This window comes from Chionomys nivalis, chromosome 23 (assembly GCF_950005125.1).
Source record: "Chionomys nivalis chromosome 23, mChiNiv1.1, whole genome shotgun sequence".
Taxonomy (NCBI): Eukaryota; Metazoa; Chordata; class Mammalia; order Rodentia; family Cricetidae; genus Chionomys; species Chionomys nivalis.
The window spans coordinates 11,429,622-11,443,617 of record NC_080108.1 but is presented as its reverse complement, the minus strand read 5'-3'; the positions used below and the strand labels follow the sequence as shown (position 1 = coordinate 11,443,617).

General features: G+C 46.5%; 1 protein-coding gene across 2 annotated transcripts in view; it reads left to right on the top strand.

Moving 5' to 3' along the window:
* Positions 1–604: 604 nt before the first annotated feature.
* Tmc3 (transmembrane channel like 3) overlaps positions 605–13,996 on the top strand; it is a 34,003-nt gene continuing 20,611 nt past the window's right edge. For both annotated transcript variants that reach the window (XM_057756541.1, XM_057756539.1), the window contains exons 1-9: positions 605–693; positions 1,784–1,930; positions 5,336–5,411; positions 7,647–7,728; positions 8,483–8,589; positions 9,187–9,285; positions 9,386–9,528; positions 10,832–10,979; positions 11,959–12,002. In XM_057756541.1, the coding sequence (XP_057612524.1) occupies positions 605–693; positions 1,784–1,930; positions 5,336–5,411; positions 7,647–7,728; positions 8,483–8,589; positions 9,187–9,285; positions 9,386–9,528; positions 10,832–10,979; positions 11,959–12,002 (935 nt within the window). The remainder of the gene's footprint in view (positions 694–1,783; positions 1,931–5,335; positions 5,412–7,646; positions 7,729–8,482; positions 8,590–9,186; positions 9,286–9,385; positions 9,529–10,831; positions 10,980–11,958; positions 12,003–13,996) is intronic.

Here is a 13,996-nt window from a genome sequence, read left to right as displayed (position 1 = left end):
CATGGGTAGCACTGTGGCAAAATGTAAGTGACAAATCTACATCGGAAGTAGCCAGATGTTTATGGCACGGTGGCATCACCTGTCTGTAAGCTTGACATCTTTCACGGTACCTAAACAAAAAGGGGAGGGGGGAGAAGAATAGAGCGCTATGGTCTGTGCCCGGGCAGGAGTGTGCTTGCGGTCTCTAAGCCTCTTCTGGAGCGACATCTAAGGGTTCCTTGACTGTCGGTCATGGTAAGATGCAGGGGAGTTTGCAAGTCTTTGAGTCCAGTCTGGGTTCAGGAGATTGTAGCTAGACCTTGGGATGAACCAAGTCAACCCCAGGCCACTGGGCCACGCCTCCTACTGTCCAGATCCCAGCCAATCAATGTGGGCACGCCCACCTCCTTGTTACATATGTATGACCCTGACTGGCCTTCTGGCTTCTTTTCTGTCCCCGCACCAGATGCAGGCAGGCAATTGCTCCTGCTTCTGAGGGAGGAGAGCACATTAGCTCTACAGGCCCCTTTCTGAAAGCTCATTTGAAACAGACCCCTGCCTGCAGGCTCCCAGCCTCCCAGCTCCTTCACTATCCTCAGGGACCACTGGCCGCAGACCAGGCCTCATGAAAACTTCAAAGGCATCCCAGCGCTACAGAAGCATCCGGAGAAACGCCAGTCAGTGCTACCTCTACCAGGACTCCCTGCTGCTTGGGTAAGGGCCCTGCTGGGTTTCTCCGAAATGAATGCCTAAACTTACTTCTCTGGGGTAACATGGGAGCTGGGGTGTCGAGCTCAGCAATGCTCCCCCAGAGGGAGAAGCAGCAAGCTGCTGTTTCTTGACTGGAGCTGTATTCGGCCCTCACTTTGTTGCCAGCCAATGGGGCACACACACCAAAAGCCCAAACATGGGCTTCTTCCGGCTTGTCCCTGTTTCCTCAGTGCTAATGTCTGAAGAGAGCAGACAAGACACCTGTCACCTCAGATAAATCAGGTGTCCCTGGAAAAGGTCTCTGATAACTTAGAAGGGGGCGAGGGTGGGAACTGAATGTGTTCGTTTTTTATTAGAAATTTTGTTGTTGTTGTTGTTGTTGTTAAATACTGAAACCTCTGCTAGCTCTGGAGAAATTTTTGTTTCAAGCAGATAAAAGACATCTCAATTAGAGCTAAAGGAAATGTTTTCTCTTTCTAAAGCCATAGGTTATTCATCTCCACTTAAAAATGTATTGAGTTACATATTAAATATTACTAGGGGGAAAGGCCCTGTTATTATTGAAAAAGTGTTCTTCTGTGCAGTAGCTATGCCCCCGAGGAGTCTGCCTCGTGCGTCACTTAACTCATTCTTTCTTTGCAAAAACCACTCACTTAACTCCCTTGTCTTGGCTTTAAAATGAACACAGGTGAACAGAGAGGCATCTCTGGGTGATACATGTCTGTGGGAGAAGGAGTCAGTCTGCCTCCAAACCATGCTGGTCATCTGGATGAGCCTACAAATGAGACTGTGTCCCCTATCAAAACAGTTGCTCCTCTAGCATGGGCTCAAATGTGGGAAACCCTCCTCTCCTCTCTCCTTTGGTGCCTCTTGCCTTGGAAATCATTATTTTTCGCTGAGCACTGAAGTAATAGAGTCCCACAAATGAGTTTTTATGGGCTCCTGAGTCTCAGTCTACACACACACACATACACACACAAACCATACAGCTGACCCCAGGACAGTCAGATGCAGAAAATACCCAGGAAAGATGCTCTTTACTGGAAGCATTTCTATAATCAGATTTCCTTCACAATGCCCCGTTTCCATTCAGTAACTCGGATGACAGCTTTAATGCTGATGAAACGGGGGACAGCAATGATCCGGAGCAAATCTTCCAGAATATACAGTTCCAGAAAGATCTCATGGCCAACATCCGTTGCAGACCCTGGACCATGGGACAGAAGCTACGGGCGCTGAGGTAAGGGCCTCCAAGGCAATTATTAATAAGTGTAAATATACTTTATGATAAACAACCCCATCCTGCCGTGGAGCCTGGGGGAAGAGAGATGCTGGAACCATGACCATCTTTCATCTGACTCAGAGAAGTCCCAACAATGCTGGAAGGGACCATCTAATCACATAGCTGCTACAGTGCCTGTGTGCGTGTGTATGTGCGTGCGTGTGTGTGTGTGTGTGTGTGTGTGTTGGTAGACAGTTTGAAGTTTCTAATCTCTTTTCTAAACACTAGATTTTCACATTGTCTCCCAACTCTCAGGAGACAGGGTGAAAACCAGAATCAAAGAGACATCTCCTTCACCTCCCGCTTTTGTCTCTCCTGTGAAGGAAGTCTCTTCAGTGGCCGACCAGGTTATTAGGATATATTTTCAGTCTATTAGATAATCTGTCTCCCTCATAGTTAAGTGCTTAGACTTTTAAGACAGATTCCCTCCTTGAATTCAAACACTACCCCTTTCCACCTCTAGCTGTTTGACACTGGACAAGTTTCTTAATTTCTCTAGGTACAGGGTCCTCTCTTTAAAGCTGAAGTGACATAGGCTATGACTCCTATCTCCTGTAACAGTATTACTGAAAATGGCCACAGTCAAGCCCTCAGAGTGCTGTCAAAAACACCACCTGTGGCACCCCGCAGAAGCAGAGCCAGACACTATGGGAGATGAACTCAGTCTCCCCTACCCTCTCTCTCTCCTCTCATCTCTGTAACCCTAGGGATGGGATCCAAGACTTCACACCTAATAGTCCATACTTGACCACTGAATGACATCCCAGGCCCCAAGCAGTTTTAATATTCATTCAGCTTCATCCTTTTGTCCACTCAAGTTTGAACTCCTGAGGTTTGAGCTTATTGAACATGAGATGCTCTAAGCACTGTGGGTGTTAGTTATGTGTTCAATGTGCATGTAATGTGTATGTAATATGTAATATGCATGCCTAAGAAGGGGGCGATTGTCACAGACCCCATAAGAGGAGTTGGCGGCATGGTCTTCATGACTGATGTTACTGAGCTGTGACGGTGAACGTTATGTTTAGAGGATAAATTTCCTGTGCATCAGTCCCTAGGCCCACTGTTCAGCACCTCCTGTGTCCCCAGAACCACGGTCACATCGTGCTCTTTGGGCTGGTTTGCTAGATGCCGGGGCTCATTCCTTTCCCTTCACACCTCCCATCTATCAGGCTGGGGCATCTTCCTATGGAATCATCCTTTCCTGGGACTTGACCCCAAGTCTGATCAATGTGCCTCTCTGGTTAAAGACATCCACACTTCCATCTCGGAAGGCTAGCCTGGGTTCTCCTCTACCCACTTCCCCGAATGTCTGGTTCTGGATCTCATAGTCTTCATCCTTTGAGGGCAAGCAGCAGTGTGCCCAGGTGTTAGATGAGAAAGACTAATTAAGAGTGATTGAGAAAGCAGCCTAAGCAAATACACACACACTTCCCTAGCCCTCCTCCCTCCCCCACCCCCATACTCCCAACTCCCTCCCACACTCCCCCCACCCCCCAACCCCACCCCACCCCACCCCCATCCCCGCCTTTAGTGTTGAGATCAGCTTTAAACTAGACCCTTTGGGCAAAATAGAAGAGAGTCCCTGAGAGTACTAAGGGTGGATGGGGACAGGAAGTTGAGCAGACCAGGTTGGGGTGGGGCAATGGAGGAGAGGGGGAGCCCTGAAAGAGACTACTGGAAAGTGGGAACATTTCAGGGTCAGGTAAAAACTTGACAATGTCCCTTTCTTGAAGCAGGCTCCTTGAAGAAAAAAAAGTATGATTTTCACTACTAAAAAAGTGACTAAAAGCGACTGGAGAGGAGGTGGTCCTACAGAAAATTGGGGGCAGTTCCCAGGACATACAATAGCAGCTTGCAATGGCCTATAACTCCAGTTCCAGAGATTCTAGCTCCCTGACCTCCACTGGCACTGCACTCATGGGGAACACAAACATACATGCAGAAAAACACTCATATACATAAAAATAAAACCTCAAGAAACGTAATAAAAAGAAATGTCTGGGTGCACCCCTCGCGGTCCTGAGTTCCTTGCTCGTGCTCTCTCTCCTTCTGCTCCTCCTTTGGATCGTGAGACTTCAGTCCGGTGCTCCAATGTGGGTCTCTGTCTCTGTCTTCTTTCATCGCCTGATGAAGGTTAATATTCAGGAGGATGCTTATATGTTTTTCTTTGGGTTCACCTTATTTAGCTTCTCTAGGATCACGAATTATAGTCTCAATGTCCTTTATTTATGGCTAAAAACCAAATATGAGTGAGTACATCCCATGTTCCTCTTTTTGGGTCTGGCTTAACTCACTCAGGTAGTGTTTTCAATTTCCGTCCATTTGTATGCAAAATTCAAGAAGTCATTGTTTTTTACTGCTGAGTAGTACTCTAATATGTATATATTCCATACTTTCTTCGGGGTGCACCCACACACTGGGACAATGGGGATGTTCTATCGGGAACTCACCAAGGCCAGCTGGCCGGGGTCTGAAAAAGCATGGGACAAAACCGGACTCGCTGAACATAGCAGACAATGAGGACTACTGAGAACTCAAGAACAATGGCAATGGGTTTTTGATCCCATTGCACGTACTGGCTTTGTGGGAGTCTAGGTAGTTTGGATGCTCACTTTACTAGACCTGGATGGAGGTGGGTGGTCCTTGGACCTCCCACAGGGCAGGGAACCCTGATTGCTCTTTGGGCTTGATTGGGGGAGGGGGAGGGAAATGGGAGGCGGTGGCGAGGAAGAGACAGAAATCTTTAAGAAATAAATTAATTAATTAATTAAAAAAAAAAAGAAATGCCTGGAAGAGTCAAGCTGTCAAGTGGAAGAGTTGAGGTATATTGGGTACTCTCAGGATACCCAAAGTCTATGATGCCCAGTCAGCTACTGGCTGAGAAACACTTGGAGAAATTCAGTCATAACTAACTGGTGTGAATTCACTATTTCTAATTAGTTCATCCACAAAAATGTTATGACAGTTGTGAGATTTGTGTGTGTGTGCATGCACAAGTGTGTGTTCAAGCATACCTGCATGATTTTATGTATACCATGATGTGTGTACAGGCATCTGGAAGTTAAAAAGGGCATCCAAAACCCCTGGAACCGGAATGGTAAGTGGCTGTAAACCACCATGTAAGTGCTGGGAACAGAACTCAGGTCTTTAGAAAGAGCAATAAGCTTCTCCGAACTTCTCCAAACCCTTAAAATAGTTTAAAAGGCATTTTCTTGTTAGCAAAAGTCAGGAAATGAAATATTTTAATTCCACTCCTGTATCAGTTGGTGGGGTTTTTTTTTTCCTGCTCTGCCTTCACATATTTTGAAAACTGGTGAACGTGGGAAAGGTGCAGTAACTTTTATGTTTTTCTTCTCCCAGACGAGCAAAAGAGATTGTGCTGAAGTTTGAAGGGAGGTTGACTAGGACGCGAGGCTACCAAGCAGCCGGGGCAGAGGTAAAGAGCCCACATGAGGCACAGCTGGCCTCATTTGCTACTGTCTCTAGAACCCAGAAGTTTCTGTCCCACCTGGTTCTGCAGCTGTTCAGTCCCAAAGAAACACACACAGACTTATATTAATTCCAAACTGTTTGGCCTATTAGCTCAGGCTTATTATTAACTAGCTCCTACAACTTAAATTAACCCATAAGTCATGTCTAAGTTTAGCCACATTGCTTGGTACTTTTTCTCAGTAAGGCATTCTCATCTTGCTTCCTCTGCACCTTGCTTGTGACTGATTCTCTGTCTTTCCTCTTCCCAGAATTCTCCTGGTCTGGTTGCCCCACCTATACTTCCTGCCTGGCTACTGGCCAATCAGCATTTAATTGAGCTAATATGAGTGACAAATCTTTACAGTATACAAAAGCATTATCCCACAGCAAGAAGCACTGTTGTCCCAGTCATCACACATAGGCTAGGAGCACCCAGCATTAATAACTGCAGAATAGAGGACAAGGCTGCAAGTGTGAATTCTGCCAAGCCTGGATCTTAGCCTTGGGTACCACCAGTTATCAGTTGTATAATATGGGTAAGCCTGGTTTGTTTTTGTAAGAACTATCTATGACCCTACCTGACTCAACTCCATACATGTAAGTCACTCTTGCTTCTTCTCTGTATTTGCTATACCTTATATAATTGAAATCTTCAGACAGTTATAAAGGAAAAGGACTGGGTGCCACTCACTGACCTCTACTGCTCCCAGTACAGATGAGCCAATGGCTGCCCAAGGAAAGAAAGGAACTTCCCGGAGCTCATGGCAAGACTGATGTACAATGAGAACTAGAGCCAGACCTCTGGCTCCTGCCCTGTGCTTCTTTGGCGTTAGGACTTTAAACCAGTGCAGATACCGGATGTTTAATAAGTCCAGGCCTTGGCTGAAGGATGGTTGAGCAGCCCTGCCTCTGGAGACCATAGGGGCAGGAGGGGTGAGAAAGTTTGGTGTATTTCTGGGCTCTGGATATGAGGCAGGTATGCAAAACGCAGATGATGTCAGGCAGACATAAGAAAATTGCAAGACCAGTGACCCTAATAAGCAAAATCCAGAGACAGGGCTACCCCTTCCTCACATGCAGCCTGTGTGACCACTCGTGGGAGCAGTGTCTGTCTTTGACTTGGCTCTCAAATCGTGAGCTAAAGACAATTCCAACTTCTGATAAAACTCAGATTTCCATGTACACGCAGTTGTCTGGCCTTAGCAGATGCATCCAGAATGACATTATCCTGTGAGTCTGTGTTAGGACCGTGTGCTGTCTTACAGTTGGGAATGCAGTAATTACATTTGTGGCTCTTCCTTGTGCAATGATATCATTTGCTTCCAACACAAGCCCGGACTGTTTGTGTGTTAGAATGCACAACCTGTCAATTTTGCTGGAGAGCAGAGCCGGCATAGGCCACATTCTTCTTTGTTCTCTTTTGAGAACGTAATGATTTCATACTCTTGGCAATTGTATAAGTCCACAAGACAAAATTCCCAAGCTTGTTCTTGGCAGCTTTGGCCAGGACAAAGGCCAGAAACTAGCTTGTAGGATGCAAAATGAATCTGGGGTGGAGCTCATTTTCAGGGAAGATTCTAGACTTTTGGTATTTAGCCAGAGTACAGATAGAATCATCTGGGGAGCTGGAATCAAACAGATTTATAGGCTCCACTCCCAGAGCTCCTAGGGGTCTACAGCTGGGTCAAATGGATATCTTGAGATTACATTCTTCACATGATTTCCCCTTTCCTCATCCTCAACCCACGAATAAGGCAGACTTTGACCCAAAAGAGTATAGATCATAGGGCTGGGGTGTAGCTCAGTTAATAGCGTGGCTGCCTAGCCTGTGAAAAGCCCTGATCTCAATTAGCATTACACTAACTAGATGTGGTGAGGGCCTCACACGTGAGGTAGAGACAGAAGGATCAAAGTTCAAGATTATACTTAGGTGTATTGTGAATTTGAAGCCAACCTGGGATTCATGAGAGTCTGTCTCCAAAAAGGAATGCAGAACCCATAGCACAGAGGGCAAACTGTTATATACTGTCTGGTCAGGACACAGGGAAAATAAAGGGCCACTTTGGTCTTGGAGATGCTAATGACCTGAGAAGCCATAATTAAGGTTTTTGTGGGTATGTATGGGATCCTCTCCTCTACCCAAACCCCATTACCAAGGTAAAGAATGAGAAGATTCCTAATCATGGCCTCTCCTGTGTAGCTCTGGCGGAAATTCGCCCGTTTGGCCTGCAACTTTGTGGTCATCTTCATCCCCTGGGAAATGAGGATAAAGAAAATTGAGAGTGAGTATCTGCTGGAGGCGTGGAGGGGGGATGTGCAGCTGTGGCCAGCACACAGCCCAAGACATCTGGTGGGTCTTGGCCCTTATGGCGTAGAGTTAACCAGGGCACTTGAACAGTTAGAGGCCCAGCTCAAGTGAGACTCAGAGTTGGAGACCGGGTACCTTCACCACCTCCCAGGATGGAAAAGGACACAGGCTACGTTTCCACGCTCAGGCATGGCCGCATGTTCATTCCTAGTTTGTTCAGTTAGACAGCAAACTCTGAAGGATCAGTGAAAAACTCTGAGAGAAGATGGTAACTCCCAGATAGAAACATGAAAATACATGTTTTTATAGAATACTGTAAGCGTCTAGGAAATCCATGCTAAAAATAAATAAATCATACCCCAATCTCCTCCTTCATCATCTCCTTCTCCTCCTGGCCCACATGCCTAGAGGAATCAACAAACTTTAAAATGTCCCAAAGTGACGATGAGCATGAAGCTGGAGCCAAGCTGATGATATTCTTTTGAAGAGACAAGGGAGCATTCATTTAAAGTTGTAGACATTCCCAAAAACCAGTTCCCAAGTCTAATGCAATTCCACAAATCTGCTTGTTGTGTTGCTCAGCATCTTGATCACATGGTCATAAAATGCAATGTAACCCCACTCTTGCTGTGTGTGCTGCTGCCGGTGAAAGTGAAGGAAGATGCTGGACGCAGGCTTTCTGTGCTGGGAGGGTTGAACAGAGCCACTCTCATGTTGCCTTCCCACAGGTCACTTCGGATCTGGTGTGGCCTCCTACTTCATCTTCCTGAGGTGGTTATTTGGAATTAACATAGTGCTCACAGTGATGACAGGTGCTTTCGTTGTCATTCCCGAGGTAAGAGTTGTCCCGGGAGCTGGGAGGTGCAAGGCGTGAAAGAGAGGCAGGTGCTCCAGCCTGCTGCCCTTGCTGTCATCATAGAAGCCTAGGAAGGACATGGCAAGCTTTCTGCCAGAGAACATGGTGAATTCATTGGACTTTGTCACTGCCCTTTATATCTACCATGTATCACAAAAGAGCGTAGCAGAGACCAAGGAGGGTGGCTGAAATCTGAATTTCATATCATGTTGTTTTCCTTTTGATTATTTTCCCCAACCACTTAATGTTGTAAAAAACCATTCATAGCCATATCTTTCTGATCATACAAGAAGAGGTGATGGACTATAGTTGGCCTGGATGCTGGTTTGCCTGCCTGGTATTCCATCTAAACTCCTTCTTTATATATAGAACAGTTGGTTTCCTCGGGGCATAAGAGGTCTGGGGTCCTCAACGATCTAGCCACAGAAGCCACTTCTAGTTCTTTCATATGGGTTTACATAATAACAACACAGCAAACCCTAATCATGGCATCTGCACAGACACATGGGGATGCGCCAATTCTTTCTTCTAGTCCCCTAGCCCAGAGGAGCATCTGAACTCTTCCTCTTTTACCAGTTAATCGCAGGCCAGCCCTTTGGAAGCACAGCCAGCAAGACCATCCCCCAGGAGCAGGTCATGTCTGCACAGGATTTGGACACTGTCTGGTCCCTGGGGGTAAGGCTAACGTTGGCTATACCCAGGCCTTGCAGGAGAGCTGAAAGGGTCACAGTTCTGGGATCTGGGAATCAGAGACAACTCTTGGCTCTCTTTGCAGGGCTACCTTCAGTACTCCGTCCTGTTCTACGGGTACTATGGAAGAGAGAGGAGGATCGGGAGAGCCGGCTACCGCCTGCCCTTGGCATATTTCCTGGTGGGGATGGCAGTGTTTGCCTACAGCTTCATCATCCTCTTAAAAAAGTATGACTGTCGATTTCTCAAAACCATGTCTGGAGTCCGGCTAGAGAATGTGTGATCTCACTCCATCCTGTCAATAACCCTATTAAAGTTATGAGTCCCTAGCCATTTTATAGAGGAAGAGAGCAAGGCTTGAGAGTTGTTCTAATTTTAACCAGCACTTATTGTACACTGACTACTTTTTTCAAGGCTCTGTGAAAGGTTTAGCTTAGCAATTTATGTGCTATGTGTGATTTTAGAAAATGCCGTAGCTGTGCTAATAAGATGCAATCAATGACATCCAGGAGGCTAAAGATATGATCAATGACATCCAGGTGGCTAGAGGCGACAGAAAGCAAATAGCTCTCTTTGATTGTATGTTTACCTGTGACCAGGTGATGGATCATGCCATTGGTGCCTCCTAGTCATCATTGAGAGGAGGTCACCATATAAAGGGACCTCTAACAAACTGGCTAGAGTTAAGACTCCTGCAGTGCCCACCGTGAGCTCCACCAGCTTCACCCAGAGCCCTGTGGCAACTCAGTTTTCCTCTTTGCATGCATTGGCTCGGAAAAGTACCAGGTTACCAGGCTCCCTTCCAGGTTAGCATCCTGTGTAGAGCTGAGAGAGAGAGAGAGACAGAGAGACAGAGAGACAGAGAGACAGAGAGAGACAGACAGAGACAGAGAGAGAGACAGAGACAGAGAGATATGCAAGGGCATTTCAAAGGACTGAAGGTTCTCAATTTATCTCCTGGTGGCCTGAAGCTCTCACCAGAACAATTTCAATCCTTTACTAGGTATTACTCATTAAAGGCAACTCAGAAATGATGTGAGAGCAAGAAAGTAGCTAGGGAAGGAAGCCAATGCTTATTACTAGAGAAATGGCCTAAAAGGCAAAGGGGCCTCCTGTCTTCGATATCTAAGGAATGCCCTGGGCAGGAGGGACTCAGCAGTTCTTAGGGATCCCACGGGGAGGAGTTACCATAAGCAGAAGCCACAGGAACACGGCTTGATCTCAGAGGGATGATGACAACTTTACCATCACAGCTGCAGACATGAGGAGTCCAGGGACAAGTGTACATCAGTGGCTGCTGGCCACCACTGTGCCGGTGGGACAGCCTATCGGATAGTTACCCATGCTATTTCATACTGGGGAAAGGATGGGCTGAGGGCCCAAGTGTGGTTAAAATGCAGCCAGTGCTCTGCTCATCAAGCAGGGATTGAGGACCTGTGTCAGAGGACCGTTTTGCCCCATGTCGGGTTGTGGCACCCTGGAGAGAGTGTGTGAGACCCACTCCTGTGACTGACTGGGGCCTCTCTTGCAGAATGGCTAAGAACTCACGCACAAGCCTGGCCAGTGCTTCCAATGAAAACTACACCTTCTGCTGGAGGGTATTTTGTGCCTGGGATTACCTCATTGGGAACCCAGAGGCTGCAGAGAGCAAAACAGCCGCCATTGTGAACAGCATTAGGGTGAGTGGAAAGACTGCAAGACAGTCTGCGCCCCCTGCTGGCCAAACCAGCTGCTCCCTTTCCTCCCAGCCCAGGGCAGCAGATCCAGGGAGGTCAACATGACCTGGAAATGCACCACAAGCACCTATAGGATGTAAGAAGGAAAGCTCAAAATGACTCTTAATATTTCTATATATAATGTTTTGTCTTAAAATTTTGATTTGTGTATTTTTTATAATTTTACATGATGGCTTCTTCTTCTTCTTCTTCTTCTTCTTCTTCTTCTTCTTCTTCTTCTTCTTCTTCTTCTTCTTCTTCTTTCAAGACAGGGTTTTACTATAGTTTTGGAGCCTGTCTTGAAACTAGCTCCTATAGACCAGGCTGGCCTCAAACCCACAGAGATCCGCCTGCCTCTGCCTCCCAAGTGCTAAGATTAAAGGTGTGTGCCACCACGGCCCAGCTTACACGATGGATTCTATAAATGAATAAATACGTCTACATTATGTATGTAAGATTTTATCTTTAATTTAGAAGTCAGTGTGATTGGAATCAGTCAGAGATTTGGGTCGGCTGAATGTCATAGACAACCAAAGGAAACCTCGTTCTGAGTGGAAAATATTTCCATAATCCAACGTATCACAGCCTTTTCTCTCCATTCTTCCTTCCTAATCTCCTTTTTTGGTTTATTGATTATTAGATAATTGATATTTAATTCGTTGCTGTCAATAGAAACTTATAGACCAAAGTCTTAGACATTGAAAATAAGAATTAAGATAATAGATCAGTGTTTGGGGGTGAGTTGGTTTTGTTGATGTGGTTTTCGTTTTTCTTTTTGCTTTTGGACCCAGGCTGGCTTCACATTACCGTGTGGCCAGGCACCTGAAGTGGATCCTCCTATGGACTGGGATTACAGGGTGTGCCCAGTTAGATACATTATTTCTAGTGGTTGTAATTGGTTATGAGGCTAAGTTTCCAATGCCGTGTATGTTTTTCCTTCCAGGAGGCCATATTGGAAGAACAAGAAAAGAAAAAACACAAAAACATGTAAGTATTAATAAACCCATTCATTAATTTTTTGCCTCATTTGGTTCAAAAAGTTATCAAGTTATTGGTATCTTATTTTCATAATTGTTAGGCTCCTCCTTCCTCTTATCATCAGTCTCCTTAGTAACGGGACCTGTGGGAAGCTCCTTCCTTTCTCATAGTAGTCTTTAAGAGTGCTTCTCCTTCTACACCCGCTGTGCCTGGATGGAGTCTGACACTGATCAGTTTCCTGTTCTTTCACTCACATAACAAAACGGTTATTTTTAGTGACAGTTTCTAGTCTGCCAAATGAAGAAAGACACGTGAATACTGTTAGGATTAATTTTATTTAGAAACAATTTTCTGAGTTCCTAAGATACAAGGAGCAGCCCGTTCACAACCATAGCATTCCAAGATGGCCTCCTGGAGGCCAGGTTTGTCCCAAGACCCAGCGGAACAGAAGGGTGCTGCCGTGAAGGGGTGATGGCCCTGTCCTCATTAGGACAGATGTGAGCACCTGCCTCGTGTCCTCACTGATTGCATAGTCCTTCTGTTCGGGTACATGTGTAGCTGCTGGCTACTGAGAATGATGGGAACAGGGGTGCCAGAAGGAGCTGGGAAAGGTGACTTCTAGCCCTTCCTGGCATAAACTCCAGTGACCCAGAGGCTGACCCACAACCTTTGGAACCTACGCTTCCTCTCCAGTAAAACAGCAGGATGATCCCCAATCAGGCCTCTCAGAGGCCAGAGAACAAGCCCACCAGAGTAACCTACAGTCTCTGAAAGAGTAGACCTCAGTTTGGATTAGCATCCCTGTCAATGGGATGTGGGGTCTATGTCTTCATTACATCCAATCCAGTGGTTTAAATGACCCCTGGATTTGAAAATGACATCCACCTTTAAGTTCATTCTAGGTCCAAGAGTTCTTACTCAACAATTCACTCCTGGGGAGCCACGGAGGGACCAGCTTTCTCAAGCCCTGGTCCTCATCCGTTTGTTCAGGGGAAGGCAGAGATGCAGTAGGTACTTGGGGACCAGGACAGAAGCAGAGAAAGAGGGCATTACCATTTATCCACTGGGCTCCAGGCTCAGCAATGCCTTGACTGGTGGGATCGCCAGGAAGGGCACCAGGAGCGTGGCCACGGGGAGCCAGTCATTGTATCCCCGTCACGTTCCTCCTAGCTAGTGCCCAGTGTATAGTATGACGCTGGCAACGCCATAGAAAACGGAATGAACGCTTCTCTCTCGTATGCTGGGTACGCTGGGAGCATCCCATTGTCCTGAGCGAGCCTCCAGGTGTGGCAGCCTCTACCACTCAGCCTCATGGTGATGGCTCATCTCACCTCTACTTCCCCAGCCTCACTCCTGCTTGCTGGAGTTATTTCCCAAGTCAACTCCTTGCAGACAAGCCCCTGCCTGGAGCTCTCATTTCAGGGAAACCAGGCTAAGACCGACCCCAAAATGGGCAGAAGAAAATGCTTTGGGAAAAGACTGACCAGTCGGTTGCCCAGAACTTACAAAGGAGGGGCTCTTCTATGTAAATTACAGAATCACTAATGATTTATCAATGTTCTCACACAATCAGAGGAAATGCCACCAAACAAGAGAGGAGATGTTACCAAATCCCATCTCGTGGTGACAGAGTTGCCGGTTCGTCTGACAAATATGGCTGAAGTTCTTAGATGAGCTGGGATTGGGGGCTATTCTGAGAGCTGTGGACACAGGGATGAAAAAGATACAAGATTCTGAGCTCTAACACAACTCGGGGGAAAGATAACTAGTCACCAAGTAAATATATGGCAGATGCCAGACTCATGGTGTGGGATGACGGGCAGGTCCACCAACCATCATCTGAAAGACAGGAGGCCAGTCTCTCCCCCCACTGCCATTCCTCTCCTGTCTGTAACGCAGAACTCTAATGTGTTATGTGAGTGGGGTGTGTGTGTATATATAGGCTAGAGCAGGTATGAATACACATGTGTATGCGTGAATGCCAGAAGCACGTAGCATGTGTC